The sequence below is a fragment of the Ipomoea triloba genome, chromosome 10, assembly GCF_003576645.1.
Source record: "Ipomoea triloba cultivar NCNSP0323 chromosome 10, ASM357664v1".
NCBI lineage: Eukaryota > Viridiplantae > Streptophyta > Magnoliopsida > Solanales > Convolvulaceae > Ipomoea > Ipomoea triloba.
The window spans coordinates 20,517,005-20,543,089 of NC_044925.1; the positions used below are offsets into that span (position 1 = coordinate 20,517,005).

At 28.7% G+C, this 26,085-nt stretch overlaps 1 protein-coding gene across 1 annotated transcript; it reads left to right on the top strand.

Annotated features, from left to right (window-relative positions):
* Positions 1-21,862: 21,862 nt before the first annotated feature.
* LOC116032724 (transcription factor ICE1) lies at positions 21,863-25,873 on the top strand. The gene is made up of 4 exons (XM_031275427.1): positions 21,863-23,141; positions 23,976-24,212; positions 24,577-24,747; positions 25,474-25,873. Exons 1-4 carry the CDS (start codon positions 21,990-21,992, stop codon positions 25,555-25,557), a joined length of 1,644 nt encoding a protein of 547 aa, XP_031131287.1. The 5' UTR covers positions 21,863-21,989; the 3' UTR covers positions 25,558-25,873.
* The last annotated feature ends 212 nt before the right edge of the window (positions 25,874-26,085 follow it).

The window sequence follows — 26,085 nt, forward strand, 5'->3', positions numbered from 1 at the left end:
TAGACTCAAAATAATCGGATATACAAAATGTTGTTGGATGAGCGCGTGAAATTCACGTGTTGAAGTGTAATAAGATTGTAAACTGGATGTGGGTTAGTCGGTCAAGGAGGCTGCGTCAAGTGTCGTGAGAAAACTGACTGGAGACCTGGAAATGTTTTAGAGACGCTCTACTTTGTTTGGTTTCAATCAGTTTGACCTATAAGACTTCGGTTGTGATCGTACAATCCCTATCAGTAAAAAATATCAAAATCTAATTCAAATCCACACATAGAAATATTTTAATGCGATAAATATAAATGTAGAAGATTATATAAAACCTTATGAAATGATTAAAATTGCAATGTAATGAGATAATAAATACGATTATTTTGATATTTTTCTATGAAAAAAATAAAGTTCTAAATAATTTAATTTTATCTAAAAAAATTATAAATAAGTTAATATAGGCAATCCTTAAAAATTTTCAAGAACTTACAAAGCTAATTTACTACTCACAAGAAGATATCACTGAATAACTGCACACAGTATAAACGTGGCATGTCAACACAAATAAAGTTTTATGAAAGCGATATGATTTCTCATAAATAATTAAAATTTCACTAGAATAAAATGATAAATTTGATCATCTTGATATATTTGTGATTAAAAATTATTAAATGCAATTCTAAATAACAAATTTTAGTAAAATAAGTTAATGATGGTGGGTTTAGAGATAGTATAAAATTATTAATATCAATCCAAAAAAAAAAAAAAATTCAAGATGATGATTAGTGTATAAGGTTAGATTGTCAAAAAATTTACTTCATATCCCCCACAAAAAGATTATGATGAATCCACAATGACAATACAAGTGTAATAGATGAGTTTAAATTAAGCGTTTTGAAAAAATATATAATAATAATAATAATAATAATAATAATAATAATAATAATAATAATAATAATAATACAATAAATGTCATTATCTTTATAATTTTTTTACACTAACAAAATATGGTTCTAAGCCCAATAAATAAATAAATAAATAAATAAATAAATATATATACATATATATATATATATATATATATATATATATATATATATATATATATATATAAGTTTATCATCAACAAATAACGGCAACATGACTTCCCAACTGCAGACGAGGCAATCTTACAAAAAAAATGGTAGAACTTCTTTTTGGATGAATGCGTGCAATTCACGTGTCTTAGATCACTTTATGCCCTAGAATTACTGTTCAAAAATTTCATTGTAGATAAGAATTTATCATGATACACACACACATTTCTAATGCTTGAAAACACAAAATAATAGTTGAAATTTGTCCATAAAATAATTCAAGATGACAACTTGTCAACTCTTATATTTGTTAGATTGTATGAAATCTTGAAACCTAATTCAAATCCACACATAGAAATATTTCAATGTTTGGATACAAATGTAATTGTAGAAGATGATATAAAATCAAATGACTCAAATTGCAANTATATAAGTTTATCATCAACAAATAACGGCAACATGACTTCCCAACTGCAGACGAGGCAATCTTACAAAAAAAATGGTAGAACTTCTTTTTGGATGAATGCGTGCAATTCACGTGTCTTAGATCACTTTATGCCCTAGAATTACTGTTCAAAAATTTCATTGTAGATAAGAATTTATCATGATACACACACACATTTCTAATGCTTGAAAACACAAAATAATAGTTGAAATTTGTCCATAAAATAATTCAAGATGACAACTTGTCAACTCTTATATTTGTTAGATTGTATGAAATCTTGAAACCTAATTCAAATCCACACATAGAAATATTTCAATGTTTGGATACAAATGTAATTGTAGAAGATGATATAAAATCAAATGACTCAAATTGCAATGAAATGTGATAATTTTGATATATTTTTCAAAAAAATTAAATATAGTTCTAAATAAGAAATTTTTATAATTAAGTGTTTTGAAGAAAATACAAAATCCTATAAGATAATGAATAAGGTTACTAAAAAAGAAGATAATAAGATGACAAATGTGGTTATTTTTATAAATTTGTAATTTAAAGTAAAAAATACCATTCTAAACAAAAAAAATCTAAAAGTATATAATCAATAAATAATTGCAAAGCTTCTTTTTTGCTGAAGCGTGCAATTCACGTGTCTTAGATCACTTTAACCCTAGAATTATTGTACAAAAATATCATTGTAGATAGAATTAATCACGATATATAACAAATTACACATGTGTAACGCTTGAAAAGGTAAAATAATAGTTGAAACTTGTCCATAAAAGTAATTCAAGATGACAACTCTTATATTCTTAAGATTGTAGGAAATCTCAAAATCTAATTTAAACCAGGCCACACATAGAAATATTATACAATGGATGAATACAAACATAACCATAAAATATTATATTAAAACTTATGAAATAATTAAAATTGCAATGGAATGTGATAACACATTTTGATTGATTTTTTTTAAATAAATAAAGTTCTAAATAAGAAAATTTTATCTAAAAAGTTATAAATAAGTAAATATTGGTAATGCATAGAAATTTTTGGGACATACAAAGTTACTTTACCGCCCACATAATGATATCACTAAATGGCCGCACACAGTATTAAAGTGTTGTGTTGATACGAATAAAATTTTCTAAAGGTGATATAAACTCTTATACTATGATTAAAATTGCACTAGAATAAGATAGTAAATTTAATTGTCTTGATATATTTGTGATTATAAAGAATTAAATACCATTCTAAATAACAAATTTTATAAAAAATAAATTCATGATGTTGGTGTTTAGAGATAGTCAGATAGTATAAAATTGTTAATATCTACCCAGAAAAATAATTCAAGAAGATGATATATGTACAATGTAAGATTGTCAATAAATTTTAAAAATCTAGGCCGACAAAAAGATTATGATGAATCAACGGTGACAATACAAATGTCAGGGCCGTTCCAATAAAATTTGGGGCCCTGTGCCATATTTTAATTTGAGCCCTTTTTTCGAGTAATTTTTATATATAAATAGTAATTGTTTAAAAAGTTGTATATATCAAAATATAAATATTGTATAAAAAATACATATAAAATTTTATTTAAAAAGTGACATGCGTCGTGCACAATTAGACGCAATTCTTCAAGAGCTCCTTTTTGTAATGAATTTTTCAAGAGCTCCTTTTTGAGATTGAGTTAGTTGCTCAATTCTTCTTTTCTTTTTACGCTTTTCAGACCCAGATGTATATTTTCTAGAAGACATAATTATAAAATCCTAAGGAAAAAACTTATTTAGAAACTCTATGAATAAATAATTAATCAAGAAACAAATTCTTAAAACAATAAACAAAAATTATGAAAATACGTAATTTTAATTACCTGTTAAGAGAATTGAAGAACTTGAAACTTGAAAGTTTATGTGATCAAGAAGAATTGAAGAACCAGTTGATTTGCGGTCTGCGATCTATGAAATTACCGAATTGTGAATTGGGAATTATCGAAGGGTTGAATTCTATTACAGTATGCCGTATTTAATATTTATAGGGTTGGCAATGTTTTTTGATTAGGAAATATATATATATGTTGGAATTGACAATGTGTTTGCAGCTTTGTTAATTGAAATTTAGATTAGGAAATATATATACATATTGGAATCGGCAATATTCTGCTAATTGAGATTTATATTAGGAAATTTATATATGATTAGAAATTGGGGCCCCCAAAAATTGACAATATACAGCTTCATATATTTAGCCTAATTTTTTATAAACCATATATACATATAATTTTTTTTAAAAATATGGGGCCCCCAAAAATTGGGGGCCCTGTGCGGTCGCACATGTTAGACATGCTCAGATACGGCCCTGACAAATGTAATAGATGTATTAAAGTTAAGTGTTTTGAAGATAATACAAAATATTATAAGAAAACGAGTAAAGTTACAAAAGAAATTATGAATATGGTTATCTTAATAAATTTATGATTTAAAATAGTAAAATACAATACTAAACAAAATATTTTAATCTAAAAAGTGAGCAACAACAAATGATGAGAGGGTTTATGAGAGAAATAGATTATATATATTGACAATTTTTACTCCAGATTATAAAATTTTCTGGAGGTGATACAAACTCTCATAAAATGATTAAAATTTCACTAGAATAAGATAGAAAATTTGATTATCTTGATATATTTGTGATTAAAAATTATTAAATACAATTCTAAATGAAAAATTTAATTTTAGTAAAATAAGTTAATGATGGTGGGTTTAGAAATAGTATAAAATTATTACGGAGTAATATCTTTCCAAAAAATAACTCAATATGTTGACTAGTGTATTATGTTAGATTGTAAAAAAAAAAAAAATCAAAAATTCTACTTGATATTGTTGACAAAAAGATTATGATGAATGTATGCCAGTGACAATAAAATGTAATAGATGTTTAAATTAAGCGTTATGAAGATAATAAAAAATCTTATAAAAAATGTGTAAATTAACAAATAATAATAATAGTAGTCTCAATAAGAAAATTTTATATAATTAAGCATTTTGAAGACAATGATAAGACCATAAATGTGATTATCTTTATAAATTTTTTATTTAAAGTTTTTAAAATATGGCAATGAAAGCATGCAACTCATGTCTCTTAGATCACTTTAGACCTAGAATTATTCAAAGTGAAAGTGTAACCCCTCGGTTTTTCCGACAAAGTTAGGGTTCGAAAAATATTTTTTAGGCTATAATATTTATGAGGTGATCTCTCGGTACTTCAGAAGGATTTTTATAAGTGAGACTAGTTATTAACAAGCTGCGATCTACGTACCGGTCACGAACCGTAAAATGTTAAAGGATGCTTATACAGTTCGAATTTTCCTAAAGATTAGATGATTAAGTATGATACGATTAAGCCTGAACTTCTAGTTAGTTCAAGTGAAAATTTAAACGGACTGTAAGGGGTAAAATTGTTACGGACCTTGTACCTATATTTCGCGAGATACCGAAAAATTCCCAATTTTAGTGGTTATCGACGGGATTATTTTTAGGATAATTTTGGTGTTAGAATTTTCTCGAATTAAGTTATAATCCTCCGAACTTTCATCTGATTTAACCCCAAACTGGCAAAGTAAATATTTGTTCTTCAAGAGCCACCATAGGGAGTTGACATGTGGCACTCCTATTTACCACATGGTTAGTGCATTAATGGCATGTCATAGGAAGTATGGGAATGTTGCACTTGTTCCTTAATCTTCAAGCAAGACTCACCATCATCCCCTCTCTCCTACTCCTAAGTTCGAAAATCATAAGGGAAAAAGGAAGAAGAAAGAAAAGCTTAGTCTTCCACTTTGTGATCAAGAACTCCTAAGCATCTCTTCAACTCAAGTGCTCTAGTGTAGGTAAGACTTTGGTTTTGTTCGGTTAAATCCTTCCTAGAACTTAAGTGTAAACAAAAGGTGCAGGAAAATGTTGTTATTATGGTGTTTGTTTTTAGGATCTTTGGTGAAGGGCTCGAAAGAGGAGATCATCAACTCTTACGGTTTTAAAATTCTTCTAAAGAGGTAAGGAATCCCTTAAGTTGGTTTAGTCACTTGAAGGTGATCAAATGCTAGTAAATTATGTGACTATGAATTTTATGTGAAAATTATGTGTTAAGTTTATCGATCTACAAGTTGGCTCAAAGGAACTACACTTTAATGTTTAGTAATTTTTGGTATGCATGTTCATAGTTAATTTATGCATGTATATGTTGTGTTTATGTCCATATAGGCTTATACTTGTGAAAATATTGAAAAAAAATCAAGATAGTCTCTGGCAGTAACTTCCGAGATTTATTGGGAAAAATTGGTAAGGTATTTTGATTCTATTTTTTTCAGATATGTAGTTCTATAAGTGTAGAACCTGCATATAAAATTTCACAATGATCGGAGTAGTATAAGTATGGTTTTCGAATTTTCTTCCAAAACTGGTCCAGAGAAAGAAATTCTGGACAGCGCACTGCCAAGGGCAAAAATGGAATTTTCTGTGTTTATTCACGGATCAAAATGACCAAAACTTTTTATGGACATCAAGTACTATAAGTTGGGGTTCTACCATAAAAATTTCAAGTGAAAAAGAGTTCGGGAACTATTTTTACCGGCTCAATCTTTCGGACTGCGCCAAGCTGAAATTTTCTGAAAAGGAATGGTTAGAAACAATTTTGACAAAAATATTTTGTAACAAAAATAGTAGCGAAATTTTGGAATGTCACAATCAATTTGGAAGAAAAATCGTGTTTTTAAGAAATAAGTGTAACCCTTGTCACTTCGAATTTCATAACGAAAAGTCGTTAACAAATATGTGTATTTTGGAAACATATTTGGATAAGAATGATCGTTTGAGTCATTGTGCGAATAAACTAATTAAACCCAAGGAAAGAAAGAATGTTTTGAAAATCTTAATTTCTGGATAATGTTGTTGCAGACACTAACTTCTTGGGAGGCTTGTGAGCCGGGGCCCGGAAGTTAGTGTAATGTTTGACCTGCGGGAGGCATGAGTGCCGCGGCCCGAGATTTGTATGATTAATTCATACTGCAGAGCGAAGTCTATTCGCTGAGAGGAGAGGAACCGAGATTTGTATGATTAATTCATACTGCAAAGCGAAGTCTATTCGCTGAGAGGAGAGGAACCGAGATTTGTATGATTAATTCATACTGCAGAGCGAAGTCTATTCGCTGAGAGGAGAGGAACCGAGATTTGTATGATTAATTCATACTGCAGAGCGAAGTCTATTCGCTGAGGGGAGAGGAACCGAGATTTGTATGATTAATTCATACTGCAGAGCGAAGTCTATTCGCTAAGAAGAGAGGGAGTTATGAAATTAGTAAGTGTGTGTTGATTAAACTCTCTACTTGGATTTAAATAATGGGATTCTCGGAAATGAAAGTTTTGCAAACGATTTAAATAATGGGATTCTCGGAAATGAAAGTTTTGCAAACTTGTCCGAAAATGGGATTCTCGGAAATGAAAGTTTTGCAAACTTGTCCGAAAGGACATGAAAATGATTTGAGCGTTTTGCAAACTTGTCCGAAAGGACATGAAAATGATTTGAGCGGCAGTTATGCTTGTCCGAAAGGACATGAAAATGATTTGAGCGGCAGTTATGTCATGGTATTTAACTGAGAAAACTTTACATGATTTAACTATGTCATGGTATTTAACTGAGAAAACTTTACATGATTTAACACGTATACTCTGCTATACTTTCTTTTATTGATAATCTGGTTACAGGTAGATTTTCAACTTATGGGTAAAGCTACAGTTTTCTGAGTATCATGTTTTTCGAAACCTTTGTTTACTTTTGAGTGACAATGGATTTCCTTACTTAGCCGTCGCGCTAACTACACTTCATTGTGTCCTTTATTAGATGCAGTCTAGCGTGGGCCCCTGTGGCCGATGAGCTCTGAATAGGATGGGAGTCGAGGTTGAAGACTACTCTATCCTAGAATAAACACCTTGGAAGGATTAGTTTCTACACGTACATTTGTATGTTGACACGGTTATTTGAGGTTGTAAGTTTAGCCTTAGCGTTTGGGTATAGGAGAGATACCTAAACGTGGCGGTAACACCCAGTTTTCTGTTGGTTAGATGATTCCGCAATGTATTTTATTATTAGGGATTTTGTAATAAATCCAAGAGGTGAAAATTGGGGTGTTACAGAAAGACCCCCCCCCCCCCTCGGGCTCCCCACTCCAAGCAATAAATCTACTTCGTATCGCCGACAAAAAGATTACGTTGAATCCACAGTGATAGTACAAATCTAATAGATGCATTTAAATGAAGTGTTTTGAAAATAATACAAAATATTATAAGAAAACTAGTAAATGTATAAATAATAATAATAATAATAATAATAATAATAATAATAATAATGTGATTATCTTATTAAATTTATGATTTAAATAATAAAATATGGTTCCAAATCCACCAAAAAAAACAAAACTAAAAAACTAAAAGCTTAACATCAACAAACAATTGCAGAGCTTCTTTTAGGATCAAAGCGTGCAATTATCGTGTCTTAGATCAATTTAGCTCTAGAATTATTCTTAAAAAATCTTATTATATTGAAGATAGAGTTGATCACAATGTATAACAAATTGCACATGTTTAATGCTTGAAAACAAAAAATAATATTTGAAACTTGTCCAGAAAAATAATTCAAGATGACAACTCTTATATTTGTAAAATTTAATAAGATCTCAGAATCTAATTTAAAGCCACACATAGAAATACTTCAATGGATAGATGCAAATGTAACCGTAAAAGATGATATTAAAACTTATGAAATGATAAAAATTGCAATGAAGTGTGATAAGAAATGTGATCATTTTGATGGATTTTTTTTTTAAAAAAATAAAGTTCTAAATAAGAAAATTTTATCTAAAACGTTATAAATAAATATTGATAATCCTTAGAAATTTTCAAAGAAGTAGAAATATACATTTCGCACACAGAACGATATACAAAATGACCACACACGGTATAAAACTGAATATGACGTGTTGATACAAATAAAGTTTTCTATAAGTGATATAAGCTCATATATATAAAATTATTAAAATTGCAGTAGAATAAGATAGTAAATTCGATTGTCTTGATATATTTGTGATTATAAAGAATTAAATACCATTCTAAATAACAAATTTTATTAAAATAAATCAATGATGTTAGTATTTAGTGATAGTACAAAATTATTAATATCCACCTAGAAAAATAATTTAAGATGATGATTTGCAATCGTTATATCGTGGACCAGGGTCTATACCGTGGACCCTGGTCCATGATATAAATTGCTGATGGTTTGTGTACTATGTAGAATTGTCAAAAAAAATTTGAAATCTACTTCGTATCCCCGACAAAAAGATTACGTTGAATCCACTGTAATAGTACAAATCTAACAGATGCATTTAAATTACGTGTTTTGAAAATAATACAAAATATTATAAGAAAATGAGTAAATCTATAATTAATAATAAATGCGATTATCTTAACAAATTTATGATTTAAATATTAAAATATGGTTCCAAATTGAAAAAAAAAATATACAAAATCTTATCATCAACAAACAATTGTAGAGCTTCTTTTTGGATGAAAGCGTGCAATTATCGTGTCTTAGATAAATTTAGCTCTAGAATTATTCTTAAAAAATCTCATTATATTGAAGATAGAGTTGATCACAATGTATAACAAATTGCACATGTTTAATGCATGAAAACACAAAATAATATTTGAAACTTGTCCAGAAAAATAATTCAAGATGACAACTCTTATATTTGTAAAATTTCATAAGATGTCATAATCTAATTTAAACCCGCACATAGAAATACTTCAATGGATGGATGCAAATGTAACCGTAAAAGATGATATTAAAACTTATGAAATGATTAAAATTTCAATGGAGTGTGATAACAAAACTTATGAAATGATTAAAATTTCAATGGAGTGTGATAACAAATGTGATCATTTTGATGGATTTTTTTTGGAGTGTGATAACAAATGTGATCATTTTGATGGATTTTTTTTGGAGTGTGATAACAAATGTGATCATTTTGATGGATTTTTTTTTTTAAAAATAAAGTTCAAAATAAGAAAATTTTATCTAAAAAGTTATAAATAAATATTGATAATCCTTAGAAATTTTCAAAGAAGTAGAAATATACATTTCGCCCACAGAACGATATACAAAATGACCGCACACGGTATAAAACTGAAAATGACGTGTTGATACAAATAAAGTTTTCTAGAAGTGATATAAACTCATATATATAAAATTATTAAAATTGCACTAGAATAAGATAGTAAATTCGATTGTCTTGATATATTTGTGATTATAAAGAATTAAATACCATTCTAAATAACAAATTTAATTAAAATAAATTAATTGTGTTAGTATTTAGTGATAGTATAAAATTATTAATATCCACCAAGAACACTAATTTAAGATGATGATTTGCAATCGTTATATCGTGGACCAGGGTCTATACCATGGACCCTAATCCATGATATAAATTGCCGATGATTTGTTTACTATGTAGAATTGTCAAAAAAAATTTGAAATCTACTTCGTATCCCCGACAAAAAGATTACGTTGAGTCCACTGTAATAGTACAAATCTAACAGATGCATTTAAATTACGTGTTTTGAAAATAATACAGAATATTATAAGAAAATGAGTAAATCTATAAATAATAATAAATGTGATTATCTTAACAAATTTATGATTTAAATATTAAAATATGGTTCCAAATTGAAAAAAAAAATATACAAAATCTTATCATCAACAAACAATTGTAGAGCTTCTTTTTGGATGAAAGCGTGCAATTATCGTGTCTTAGATAAATTTAGCTCTAGAATTATTCTTAAAAAATCTCATTATATTGAAGATAGAGTTGATCACAATGTATAACAAATTGCACATGTTTAATGCATGAAAACACAAAATAATATTTGAAACTTGTCCAGAAAAAATAATTCAAGATGACAACTCTTATATTTGTAAAATTTCATAAGATCTCAGAATCTAATTTAAACCCACACATAGAAATACTTCAATGGATGGATGCAAATGTAACCGTAAAAGATGATATTAAAACTTATGAAATGATTAAAATTTCAATGGAGTGTGATAACAAATGTGATCATTTTGATGGATTTTTTTAAAAAAAAATAAAGTTCAAAATAAGAAAATTTTATCTAAAAAGTTATAAATAAATATTGATAATCCTTAGAAATTTTCAAAGAAGTAGAAATATACATTTCGCCCACAGAACGATATACAAAATGACCGCACACGGTATAAAACTGAAAATGACGTGTTGATACAAATAAAGTTTTCTAGAAGTGATATAAACTCATATATATAAAATTATTAAAATTGCACTAGAATAAGATAGTAAATTCGATTGTCTTGATATATTTGTGATTATAAAGAATTAAATACCATTCTAAATAACAAATTTAATTAAAATAAATTAATTGTGTTAGTATTTAGTGATAGTATAAAATTATTAATATCCACCAAGAACACTAATTTAAGATGATGATTTGCAATCGTTATATCGTGGACCAGGGTCTATACCATGGACCCTAATCCATGATATAAATTGCCGATGATTTGTTTACTATGTAGAATTGTCAAAAAAAATTTGAAATCTACTTCGTATCCCCGACAAAAAGATTACGTTGAGTCCACTGTAATAGTACAAATCTAACAGATGCATTTAAATTACGTGTTTTGAAAATAATACAGAATATTATAAGAAAATGAGTAAATCTATAAATAATAATAAATGTGATTATCTTAACAAATTTATGATTTAAATATTAAAATATGGTTCCAAATTGAAAAAAAAAAATATACAAAATCTTATCATCAACAAACAATTGTAGAGCTTCTTTTTGGATGAAAGCGTGCAATTATCGTGTCTTAGATAAATTTAGCTCTAGAATTATTCTTAAAAAATCTCATTATATTGAAGATAGAGTTGATCACAATGTATAACAAATTGCACATGTTTAATGCATGAAAACACAAAATAATATTTGAAACTTGTCCAGAAAAAATAATTCAAGATGACAACTCTTATATTTGTAAAATTTCATAAGATCTCAGAATCTAATTTAAACCCACACATAGAAATACTTCAATGGATGGATGCAAATGTAACCGTAAAAGATGATATTAAAACTTATGAAATGATTAAAATTTCAATGGAGTGTGATAACAAATGTGATCATTTTGATGGATTTTTTTTAAAAAAAATAAAGTTCAAAATAAGAAAATTTTATCTAAAAAGTTATAAATAAATATTGATAATCCTTAGAAATTTTCAAAGAAGTAGAAATATACATTTCGCCCGCAGAACGATATACAAAATGACCGCACACGGTATAAAACTGAAAATGACGTGTTGATACAAATAAAGTTTTCTAGAAGTGATATAAACTCATATATATAAAATTATTAAAATTGCACTAGAATAAGATAGTAAATTCGATTGTCTTGATATATTTGTGATTATAAAGAATTAAATACCATTCTAAATAACAAATTTAATTAAAATAAATTAATTGTGTTAGTATTTAGTGATAGTATAAAATTATTAATATCCACCAAGAACACTAATTTAAGATGATGATTTGCAATCGTTATATCGTGGACCAGGGTCTATACCATGGACCCTAATCCATGATATAAATTGCCGATGATTTGTTTACTATGTAGAATTGTCAAAAAAAATTTGAAATCTACTTCGTATCCCCGACAAAAAGATTACGTTGAGTCCACTGTAATAGTACAAATCTAACAGATGCATTTAAATTACGTGTTTTGAAAATAATACAGAATATTATAAGAAAATGAGTAAATCTATAAATAATAATAAATGTGATTATCTTAACAAATTTATGATTTAAATATTAAAATATGGTTCCAAATTGAAAAAAAAAAATATACAAAATCTTATCATCAACAAACAATTGTAGAGCTTCTTTTTGGATGAAAGCGTGCAATTATCGTGTCTTAGATAAATTTAGCTCTAGAATTATTCTTAAAAAATCTCATTATATTGAAGATAGAGTTGATCACAATGTATAACAAATTGCACATGTTTAATGCATGAAAACACAAAATAATATTTGAAACTTGTCCAGAAAAAATAATTCAAGATGACAACTCTTATATTTGTAAAATTTCATAAGATCTCAGAATCTAATTTAAACCCACACATAGAAATACTTCAATGGATGGATGCAAATGTAACCGTAAAAGATGATATTAAAACTTATGAAATGATTAAAATTTCAATGGAGTGTGATAACAAATGTGATCATTTTGATGGATTTTTTTTAAAAAAAATAAAGTTCAAAATAAGAAAATTTTATCTAAAAAGTTATAAATAAATATTGATAATCCTTAGAAATTTTCAAAGAAGTAGAAATATACATTTCGCCCGCAGAACGATATACAAAATGACCGCACACGGTATAAAACTGAAAATGACGTGTTGATACAAATAAAGTTTTCTAGAAGTGATATAAACTCATATATATAAAATTATTAAAATTGCACTAGAATAAGATAGTAAATTCGATTGTCTTGATATATTTTTGATTATAAAGAATTAAATACCATTCTAAATAACAAATTTTATTAAAATAAATTAATTGTGTTAGTATTTAGTGATAGTATAAAATTATTAATATCCACCAAGAACACTAATTTAAGATGATGATTTGCAATCGTTATATCGTGGACCAGGGTCTATACCATGGACCCTAATCCATGATATAAATTGCCGATGATTTGTTTACTATGTAGAATTGTCAAAAAAAATTTGAAATCTACTTCGTATCCCCGACAAAAAGATTACGTTGAGTCCACTGTAATAGTACAAATCTAACAGATGCATTTAAATTACGTGTTTTGAAAATAATACAGAATATTATAAGAAAATGAGTAAATCTATAAATAATAATAAATGTGATTATCTTAACAAATTTATGATTTAAATATTAAAATATGGTTCCAAATTGAAAAAAAAAAATATACAAAATCTTATCATCAACAAACAATTGTAGAGCTTCTTTTTGGATGAAAGCGTGCAATTATCGTGTCTTAGATAAATTTAGCTCTAGAATTATTCTTAAAAAATCTCATTATATTGAAGATAGAGTTGATCACAATGTATAACAAATTGCACATGTTTAATGCATGAAAACACAAAATAATATTTGAAACTTGTCCAGAAAAAATAATTCAAGATGACAACTCTTATATTTGTAAAATTTCATAAGATCTCAGAATCTAATTTAAACCCACACATAGAAATACTTCAATGGATGGATGCAAATGTAACCGTAAAAGATGATATTAAAACTTATGAAATGATTAAAATTTCAATGGAGTGTGATAACAAATGTGATCATTTTGATGGATTTTTTTTAAAAAAAATAAAGTTCAAAATAAGAAAATTTTATCTAAAAAGTTATAAATAAATATTGATAATCCTTAGAAATTTTCAAAGAAGTAGAAATATACATTTCGCCCGCAGAACGATATACAAAATGACCGCACACGGTATAAAACTGAAAATGACGTGTTGATACAAATAAAGTTTTCTAGAAGTGATATAAACTCATATATATAAAATTATTAAAATTGCACTAGAATAAGATAGTAAATTCGATTGTCTTGATATATTTGTGATTATAAAGAATTAAATACCATTCTAAATAACAAATTTAATTAAAATAAATTAATTGTGTTAGTATTTAGTGATAGTATAAAATTATTAATATCCACCAAGAACACTAATTTAAGATGATGATTTGCAATCGTTATATCGTGGACCAGGGTCTATACCATGGACCCTAATCCATGATATAAATTGCCGATGATTTGTTTACTATGTAGAATTGTCAAAAAAAATTTGAAATCTACTTCGTATCCCCGACAAAAAGATTACGTTGAGTCCACTGTAATAGTACAAATCTAACAGATGCATTTAAATTACGTGTTTTGAAAATAATACAGAATATTATAAGAAAATGAGTAAATCTATAAATAATAATAAATGTGATTATCTTAACAAATTTATGATTTAAATATTAAAATATGGTTCCAAATTGAAAAAAAAAAATATACAAAATCTTATCATCAACAAACAATTGTAGAGCTTCTTTTTGGATGAAAGCGTGCAATTATCGTGTCTTAGATAAATTTAGCTCTAGAATTATTCTTAAAAAATCTCATTATATTGAAGATAGAGTTGATCACAATGTATAACAAATTGCACATGTTTAATGCATGAAAACACAAAATAATATTTGAAACTTGTCCAGAAAAAATAATTCAAGATGACAACTCTTATATTTGTAAAATTTCATAAGATCTCAGAATCTAATTTAAACCCACACATAGAAATACTTCAATGGATGGATGCAAATGTAACCGTAAAAGATGATATTAAAACTTATGAAATGATTAAAATTTCAATGGAGTGTGATAACAAATGTGATCATTTTGATGGATTTTTTTTAAAAAAAATAAAGTTCAAAATAAGAAAATTTTATCTAAAAAGTTATAAATAAATATTGATAATCCTTAGAAATTTTCAAAGAAGTAGAAATATACATTTCGCCCGCAGAACGATATACAAAATGACCGCACACGGTATAAAACTGAAAATGACGTGTTGATACAAATAAAGTTTTCTAGAAGTGATATAAACTCATATATATAAAATTATTAAAATTGCACTAGAATAAGATAGTAAATTCGATTGTCTTGATATATTTGTGATTATAAAGAATTAAATACCATTCTAAATAACAAATTTAATTAAAATAAATTAATTGTGTTAGTATTTAGTGATAGTATAAAATTATTAATATCCACCAAGAACACTAATTTAAGATGATGATTTGCAATCGTTATATCGTGGACCAGGGTCTATACCATGGACCCTAATCCATGATATAAATTGCCGATGATTTGTTTACTATGTAGAATTGTCAAAAAAAATTTGAAATCTACTTCGTATCCCCGACAAAAAGATTACGTTGAGTCCACTGTAATAGTACAAATCTAACAGATGCATTTAAATTACGTGTTTTGAAAATAATACAGAATATTATAAGAAAATGAGTAAATCTATAAATAATAATAAATGTGATTATCTTAACAAATTTATGATTTAAATATTAAAATATGGTTCCAAATTGAAAAAAAAAAATATACAAAATCTTATCATCAACAAACAATTGTAGAGCTTCTTTTTGGATGAAAGCGTGCAATTATCGTGTCTTAGATAAATTTAGCTCTAGAATTATTCTTAAAAAATCTCATTATATTGAAGATAGAGTTGATCACAATGTATAACAAATTGCACATGTTTAATGCATGAAAACACAAAATAATATTTGAAACTTGTCCAGAAAAAATAATTCAAGATGACAACTCTTATATTTGTAAAATTTCATAAGATCTCAGAATCTAATTTAAACCCACACATAGAAATACTTCAATGGATGGATGCAAATGTAACCGTAAAAGATGATATTAAAATTTATGAAATGATTAAAATTTCAATGGAGTGTGATAACAAATGTGATCATTTTGATGGATTTTTTTTAAAAAAAATAAAGTTCAAAATAAGAAAATTTTATCTAAAAAGTTATAAATAAATATTGATAATCCTTAGAAATTTTCAAAGAAGTAGAAATATACATTTCGCCCGCAGAACGATATACAAAATGACCGCACACGGTATAAAACTGAAAATGACGTGTTGATACAAATAAAGTTTTCTAGAAGTGATATAAACTCATATATATAAAATTATTAAAATTGCACTAGAATAAGATAGTAAATTCGATTGTCTTGATATATTTGTGATTATAAAGAATTAAATACCATTCTAAATAACAAATTTAATTAAAATAAATTAATTGTGTTAGTATTTAGTGATAGTATAAAATTATTAATATCCACCAAGAACACTAATTTAAGATGATGATTTGCAATCGTTATATCGTGGACCAGGGTCTATACCATGGACCCTAATCCATGATATAAATTGCCGATGATTTGTTTACTATGTAGAATTGTCAAAAAAAATTTGAAATCTACTTCGTATCCCCGACAAAAAGATTACGTTGAGTCCACTGTAATAGTACAAATCTAACAGATGCATTTAAATTACGTGTTTTGAAAATAATACAGAATATTATAAGAAAATGAGTAAATCTATAAATAATAATAAATGTGATTATCTTAACAAATTTATGATTTAAATATTAAAATATGGTTCCAAATTGAAAAAAAAAAATATACAAAATCTTATCATCAACAAACAATTGTAGAGCTTCTTTTTGGATGAAAGCGTGCAATTATCGTGTCTTAGATAAATTTAGCTCTAGAATTATTCTTAAAAAATCTCATTATATTGAAGATAGAGTTGATCACAATGTATAACAAATTGCACATGTTTAATGCATGAAAACACAAAATAATATTTGAAACTTGTCCAGAAAAAATAATTCAAGATGACAACTCTTATATTTGTAAAATTTCATAAGATCTCAGAATCTAATTTAAACCCACACATAGAAATACTTCAATGGATGGATGCAAATGTAACCGTAAAAGATGATATTAAAATTTATGAAATGATTAAAATTTCAATGGAGTGTGATAACAAATGTGATCATTTTGATGGATTTTTTTTTTAAATAAAGTTCTAAATAAGAAAATTTTATCTAAAAAGTTATAAATAAATATTGATAATCCTTAAAAATTTTCAAGGAAGTAGAAAGATACATTTCGCCCAAAGAATGATATACTAAATGACCGCACACGGTATAAAACTGACTATGACGTGTTGATACAAATAAAGTTTTCTAGAAGTGATATAAACTCATATATATATATATAATTATTAAAATTGAACTAGAATACGATAGTAAATTCGATTGTCTTGATATATTTTTGATTATAAAGAATTAAATACCATTCTAAATAACAAATTCTATTAAAATAAATTAATGATGTTAGTATTTAGTGATAGTATAAAATTATTAATATCCACCAAGAAAAATAATTTAAGATGATGATTTGCAATCGTTATATCGTGGAACAGGGTCTATACCGTGGACCCTGGTCCAAGATATAAATTGCCGATGATTTGTGTACTATGTAGAATTGTCAAAAAAAAATTTAATATCTACTTCGTATCCCCGACAAAAAGATTACGTTGAGTCCACTATAATAGTACAAATCTAACAGATGCATTTAAATTATGTGTTTTGAAAATAATACAGAATATTATAAGAAAATGAGTAAATCTATAAATAATAATAAATGTGATTATCTTAACAAATCTATGATTTAAATATTAAAATATGGTTCCAAATTGAAAAAAAAAATATACAAAATCTTATCATCAACAAACAATTGAAGAGCTTCTTTTTGGATTAAAGCGTGCAATTATCGTGTCTTAGATAAATTTAGCTCTAGAATTATTCTTAAAAAATCTCATTATATTGAAGATAGAGTTGATCACAATGTATAACAATCTCATTATATTGAAGATAGAGTTGATCACAATGTATAACAAATTGCACATGTTTAATGCATGAAAACACAAAATAATATTTGAAACTTGTCCAGAAAAAGCTTGAAAACACAAAATAATATTTGAAACTTGTCCAGAAAAATAATTCAAGATGACAACTCTTATATTTGTAAAATTTCATAAGATCTCAGAATCTAATTTAAACTCACACATAGAAATACTTCAATGGATGGATGCAAATGTAACCGTAAAAGATGATATTAAAACTTATGAAATGATTAAATTTGCAATGGAGTGTGATAACAAATGTGATCATTTTGATGGATTTTTTTTTTAAAGAAATAAAGTTCTAAATAAGAAAATTTTATCTAAAATGTTATAAATAAATATTGATAATCCTTAGAAATTTTCAAGGAAGTAGAAAGATACATTTCGCCCAAAGAATGATATACTAAATGACCTCACACGGTATAAAACTGTCTATGACGTGTTGATACAAATAAAGTTTTCTAGAAGTGATATAAACTTATATATATAAAATTATTAAAATTGCACTAGAATAAGATTGTAAATTCGATTGTCTTGATATATTTGTGATTATAAAGAATTAAATACCATTCTAAATAACAAATTTTATTAAAATAAATTAATGATGTTGGTATTTTGGGATTGTATAAAATTATTAATATCTACCAAGAAAAATAATTTAAGATGATGATTTGAAATCGTTATATCGTATGGTCCACACTGTGGACCTTAGTCCACGATATATATAAATTGCCGATGATTTCTGTACTATGTAGGATTGCCAAAAAAATTTTAAATTCTACTTCGTATTGCCGGTAAAAAGATTACGTTGAATCCACAATGATAGTAGAAATTTAATAGATGCATTTAAATTAAGTTATTTTTTATAATAATACAAAATATTACTCCGTATAAGAAAATCAGTAAATCAATCTATAAATAATAATAATAATAATAATAATAATAATCATAATAAATGTGATTATCTTAATAAATTTATGATTTAAATAATAATATATGGATACAAATCCCAAAAAAAATCTAAAATCTTATCATCAACAAATAATTGTAGACCTTCATTTTGGATGAAAGCGTGCAATTATCGTGTTTTAGATCACTTTAGCTCTAGAATTATTCTGAAAAAATCTCATTGAATATAAAGTTGATCACAATATATAACAAATTACACATGTTTAATGCTTGAAAACACAAAATAATATTTGAAACTTGTCCATAAAAATAATTCAAGATGACAACTCTTATATTTGTAAAATTGCAGAAAATCTCAAAATCTAATTTAAACCCACACATAGAAATACTTCAATGGATGGATGCAAATGTAACCGTAAAAGATGATGTTAAAACTTATGAAATGATTAAAATTGCAATGGAGTGTGATAACAAATGTGATCATTTTGATGGATTTTTTTTTTAAAGAAATAAAGTTCTAAATAAGAAAATTTTATCTAAAATGTTATAAATAAATATTGATAATCCTTAGAAATTTTCAAGGAAGTAGAAAGATACATTTCGCCCATAGAATGATATACTAAATGATTGCACACGGTATAAAACTGGTCATGACGTGTTGATACAAATAAAGTTTTCTTGAAGTGATGTAAACTCATATAAATTTATTAAAATTGCACTAGAATAAGATAGTAAATTTGGTTGTCTAGATATATTTGTGATTATAAAGATTTAAATACCATTCTAAATAACAAATTTTATTTTATTAAAATAAATTAATGATGTTGGATGGTATTTAGGGATAGTTTAAAATTATTAATATCCACCCAAAAAATAATTTAAAATGGTGATATGCAATCGTTATATCGTGGACCAGGATCCACACTGTGGACCGTTGTCCACCATTTAAATTGCCGATAATTTCTGTACTATGTAGGATTGGCAAAACAAATTTAAATTCTACTTTGTATCGCCAGCAAAAAGATTACGTTGAATCCATAATAATAATACAAATTTAATAGATGCATTTAGATTAAGTGTTTTGAAAATAATACAAAATATTATAAGAAAATGAGTAAATCTAATAATAATAATAATAATAATAATAATAATAATAATAATAAATGTGATTATCTTAATAAATTATGATTTAAATATTAAAATATGGTTTCAAATCCCAAAAAAAAAAATCTAAAAACTTATCATCAACAAATAATTGTAGTGTATCTTTTTGGATAAAAGCGTGCAATTATCGTGCCTTAGATCACTTTAGCTCTAGAATTATTCTTAAAAAGTCTCATTGAAGATAGAGTTGATCACAATATATAACAAATTACACATGTGTAATGCTTAAAACACAAAATAATATTTGAAACTTGTCCATAAAAATAATTCAAGATGACAACTCTTATATTTGTAAAATTGCAGAAAATCTCAAAATCTAATTTAAACCCACACATAGAAATACTTCAATGGATGGATGCAAATGTAACCGTAAAAGATGATATTAGAACTTATGAAATGATTAAAATTGCAATTGAGTGATCATTTTGATTGATTTTTTTAAAATAAATAAATAAATAAAGTTCTAAATAAAGAAAATTTCATCTAAAAAGCTATAAATAAATATTGATAATCCTTAAAAATTTTCAAGGAAGTAGGAAGCTACTTTTTCGCCCACAGAATGATATACTAAATGACCGCGCACGGTATAAAACTGGCCATGACGTGTTGATACAAATAAAGTTTTCTAGAAGTGATATAAGCTCATATAAAATTATTAAAATTGCACTAGAATAAAATAGTAAATTTGATTGTCTTGATATATTTGTGATTATAAAGAATTAAATACCATTCTAAATAACAAATTTTATTAAAATAAATTAATGATGTTGGTATTTAGGGATAGTATAAAATTATTAATATCCACCCAAAAAGATAATTTAAGATGATGATTTGCAATCGTTATATTGTGGACCAGGTCCATACTGTGGACCTACCCTGGTCCATGATATAAATTGTAGATAATTTGTTTAATATGTAAGATTGTCAAAATAATTTTAAATTCTACTTCATATCGCCGGTAAAAAGATTATGTTGAATTTACAATGATAGTACAAATTTAATAGATGCATTTAAATTAAGTGTTTTAAAAATAATACAAAAGATTATAAGAAAATGAGTAAATCTATAAATAATAATAATAATAAATGTGATTATCTTAATAAATTTATAATTTAAATAATAAAATATAGTTCCAAATTCCAAAAAAAAAATCCTAAAAGCTTATCATCAACAAATAATTGTAGAGCTTCTTTTGGATGAAAACGTGCAATTATCGTGTATTATGTATTCTCAGCTATATAATTATGTGCATTATGAACATGAATTCTTTATTTTATGAAGTCAGATTCTGTATATTGGATCAGGGTCCACAATGCACTGTGGACCCTGATTCACGATATAAATTGCCGATGATTTGTGTATTAATAAATTTATGATTTTTTTTTTCAAAAAAATTTATGATTTAAAATAGTAAAATACTAAAGAAAAATACTTCAATCCAAAAAGTGAGCAACAGCATAGGATGACAGGGCTTCTGGAGTGAGAAAAAGATTATAATATATATATATTGGCAGTTTTTACTCTGATTATACAAATCCTTTTTCCAATATAAGCAGTAACATTTGAATGTTTTCACTTTTTGAGTGTAACATTGGCAAGTATAAAGCCATATGATAACACAAAAAGGCATTTCCCTTTGCACCCCCACCCCCTTCTCTCTTGCTTTCTGCACCCCTCTAGCCCCACTCTGCTCTTCTTCTCGTTGATTTCGCCATTACAGAGAGAAAAAAGAAAGAATCTTGGCGAAGAAAGAAAGGAAATGTTATCAAGAGTGACAAGCATGGTTTGGATGGATGGGAAAGAGGAAGACCAAACAGGTTCTTGGGCACACAACAACAATGGCGGCGCCGGCGCCGGCGGAGGAGGATTAGCGGCCAAGGAGGAAATGGAGATGGCAACAATCAAGTCCATGCTGGAAGCTGAGGAAGTGGAGTGGTACATGGCTAATAATCACCATGGCCACAACAATGGTGCACCCATGCAAGGCCATGGGGGCATCTCTTTCTCTACAAATTTCTCTGAGCCTGACAACAATCTGATCTTGCACCCTGTGGATTCCTCTTCCTCTTGCTCTCCTTCCTCTGCTTCTGTGTTCAATGCTCTTGACCCTTCTCAGGTGCACTATTTTTTGCCCCACAAGGCTGCCATGATGAGCCATCCCTTGGATCAGGGTGGGTTTGATTTGGGGTGTGAGAGTGGGTTTCTTGAAACTCAAGCCCTGAGTGGTTTGAGTAGAGGGGGAGGGGTTTTGGGTGGTGGGTTTGGTGATTTGAGCTGTCAGAACTTCTTGGGGGCTCCCAACTTGAGCTCTGTTCCTCAATTTGGTTCTACCCATTTGCTGCAACTTCCACACAATGGTGGAGGAGGGGGGTTTGGTCCACTAGGGTTTGGAGAGGGATGTGTTAACTTGAATGTGAATGAGAATGAGAATGAGAATGCTTTGTTTCTTAATAGGTCCAAGTTGTTAAAGCCACTTGATAATTTTGCTTCAATTGGGGCACAGCCTACTCTCTTTCAAAAGAGGGCTGCTCTTAGGAAGAATCTTGGAAATTCTAGTGGAAATTTAGCACTTTTGGGTGGTGAAATTGGCCACACTGATAGCAGCTTTGATAAGAAGAGTGAAGTGAATGAGAGGAAGAGGAAAGGGAGCAATGGGGGAGATGAATTGGAGGATGTGAGCATTGATGGCTCCAATTTGAACTATGACTCAGATGAGCTTGTTGAAAACAGTGGCAAAGTTGATGAAAGTGTTAAGAATGGTGTAATTAGCTCCTCCAATGCCACTGGGGGTGACCAAAAGGGGAAGAAGAAAGGGCTTCCAGCCAAGAACTTGATGGCCGAAAGGAGGCGTAGGAAGAAGCTCAACGACAGGCTTTACATGTTGAGGTCTGTTGTTCCAAAGATTAGTAAGGTAAACAAAATTCTTTGCAGCAAGTTCTCGTGAATTTTAACATGTTTTAGCACTTCACATTCATCAGTCCTTTTGCTTCCCTTTCGTTTTTGAATTTTTCTAAAACTTTTTTGCTTGCTTGCTTGTGTAATTTGATTTTATGAATTACTCGACTGTGCTATTCAAAAGATATGCTAATTAATTAAAAAACCATTGATAGCATTAAATACACTCACATGGAGTTTATGAAATTATGTTCAAAAGCATCTTTAAAATTCTGGACCACAGACAGGGAGATAGACACTGCTATGCTTTGAAAGCTACTACTACAACAGTGAGCCCCATTAGTTATCCTCTTCAGTCTTCAATGACATGCTGTAATGTCGAATTTGCTTCTTCTTTTTTTTTTTTTTTTTTTTTAAATAATCTTTTGCATTGCTTTTTTTACTTTATTACTACTCCGTATTATATATTGCTCAAGAAACGCCTAGTCTTTTGTGCAAAATTTAGTACCATAATTAGTCATTACTCTGAATTTTCATTAGAACAGAGTGATTAAAACTTCAAATCCTAGAAAGGCATTTTAAAATCTTTTGAATGGTTGGGTTTGTGAACTACCAATATCACTAGTGACTTGCATCTTGGTTCAAAACTATTGCTAAATTTCTAAAACCCAATGGCCTTGCTTTGAGAAAACATTAAAGAAAGATAATCTGGTTTGTTCTGTCATGAATTTTTCTTCATGAGGGCTTGATATTTGTGGTTTTTTTAATGCAATTCGAAGTGATGCAGATCAATTCGTGACTTTGGTACCATAATGGTTATGAGTTTAATTGTAATTCTTGCGTTTTGCAGATGGACAGAGCTTCGATTTTAGGGGATGCAATTGAATACTTGAAGGAACTTCTGCAGAAAATCAATGACCTCCACAATGAACTTGAGTCTACTCCTCCTTGCTCCGCATTAACCCCTAATTCAAGTTTCTACCCGTTGACACCAACTGCATCTGCCCTACCCTGCCGTATCAAAGAAGAAATCAGTCCAACTGCATTTGCAAGCCCGCTGTCTAGTCCAACTGGGCAGCCTGCAAGGGTAATATGATTCTTATACCTAAAAAGAATTTCTGATTTTGGCACTCATCATAAAAACAAAGAAGAATATATCTGGTCATCTGGTGTCATATTCACTTTCTATGGTATTAAGTATGATGAAATTGGGGGTAACCACAGCCAAGTTGGTTAAGGATAAAAACTTGTAATCACAAGATCACAAGTTCGAATCCCAACCTTTTTGGTTTGAACCAATGACAGCTATAGCCAACCTAGGCTGGTTTACCTCCTTGTGGTCCTTTGCTGACTAGGGTCACGAGGCGGGGTTTACCCAGCACACACCCTCGGGTAGTGGCTGCAAGTTTCCCTCGCCACCCCAAGTATGATGACATTATGTGTATTTGTAGGTTGAAGTAAGGGTTAGAGAAGGAAGAGCGGTGAATATCCATATGTTTTGTAGCCGCAAACCCGGCCTATTACTTTCAACAATGAAGGCTCTTGACAACCTTGGTATAGACATCCAACAGGCTGTTATCAGCTGCTTCAACGGGTTTGCCTTGGATATTTTCCGAGCAGAGGTAATTTATATTATTTCCACCCGAGAGAAAGAAACTGCTGCACACTAGCATGTGTATGAAAAGCTCACACACACTGAAATCAATCCCCTTGCCCTGCAAGCTTTCACATGCGTTCACATTTCACAATACATATACAACTGTCCACATGCACATATGTAGGAGAAAGCTAGGACTGAAATTTTCACTTTTCTTGTTTTAAGTGACCATCTTTTGTGAAACATTATTGTCGCCCCCACCTCCTCCCAAACTCCCTTTTTGAGTAAGAATGTTAGATGTCCTGTTTTGTCCTCTATTCAGAGACAGTGGTGCTGCTTGAATACTTTGTTGGAACAATCAAGTGTCACGATTTCTGAATGTGTGCCAGTTCTTTTTCTTCTTTTAAAACGTCGGGGGTAACCCCAGCCAAGATGGCTAAGGATACAAACTTGTAACCACAAGCTCATGAATTCAAATCCCAGCCCTCTTGGTTTGAGCTAGTCAGTCAGCCAAGATGACTAAGGATACAAACGTGTAACCACAAGCTCACAAGTTTGAATCCCAGCCCTCTTAGTTTGAGCCAATCAGTTATGGACAACCTACCATGGCTAGTGTCCTTTGCCTGCCAGGGTCACAAGGCGGGGTTTACCCAGAAATGACCATGTTCAGCCTTTTAAGATGTCTGTTATACTTTTCTGCATTCTGATTTCTGAAACTAATTTGGGATTTGGGATTCTATAATGCTCCCAGCAATGCAAGGAAGGCCAAGACATCCATCCAGATCAAATCAAAGCTGTACTTATGGATTCTGCTAGCTTCAACGGGATGATCTAAGCTTCTTATGAGTGGCCAACGGAATATGTCCTGCTTAAGGTCATGGAGTTCAATGTTGTTACTCGGATCAACTTTGCAGTCGTCTGCACTAGCTTAGCAGATAAATGTCGTCTCGTAAGTCATAAACTTTGGAATTTCAATATTTCAGCTTAGTTTAGCATTAAGCATGGCTTTGTTTTGTATTTTGCCCCCGGAAGAAACACCGTTATTTTGCTTTGTAGTTCTGCAAACTGAATGCAGAGATTTTACCATTCCAACCTGGTTTCAAGTTTGCTCTCTTATCATTCTATATATATATTATGGTTATTTGACTATAGAGAAGTTTAGAGTTCAATCACCCTCTCTCTTGTGTTCAAAGTTCATTTCGGCTGCTTTTTTAGATAAAAGTGTGTTTAGTTCATCCCAACAATAAAACATAACTAGCTTGGTTGGTGTGAATGGTTGTGAACTCTTGTCCCTTAAGAGAGGTCGAGAGTTGGAACCCCTTCTCGTATGGAAAAGCTAATATGGATATCCCTTTGTCCCTTG

Bases quoted from the DNA above. Each gene is read 5' to 3' on its own strand.
- LOC116032724 (XM_031275427.1), top strand. From the start codon at position 21,990: ATGTTATCAAGAGTGACAAGCATGGTTTGGATGGATGGGAAAGAGGAA. The intron at 23,142-23,975 runs GTAAACAAAATT...TGCGTTTTGCAG, and splicing joins TTGTTCCAAAGATTAGTAAG to ATGGACAGAGCTTCGATTTT. The intron at 24,748-25,473 runs GTAATTTATATT...TAATGCTCCCAG, and splicing joins TGGATATTTTCCGAGCAGAG to CAATGCAAGGAAGGCCAAGA.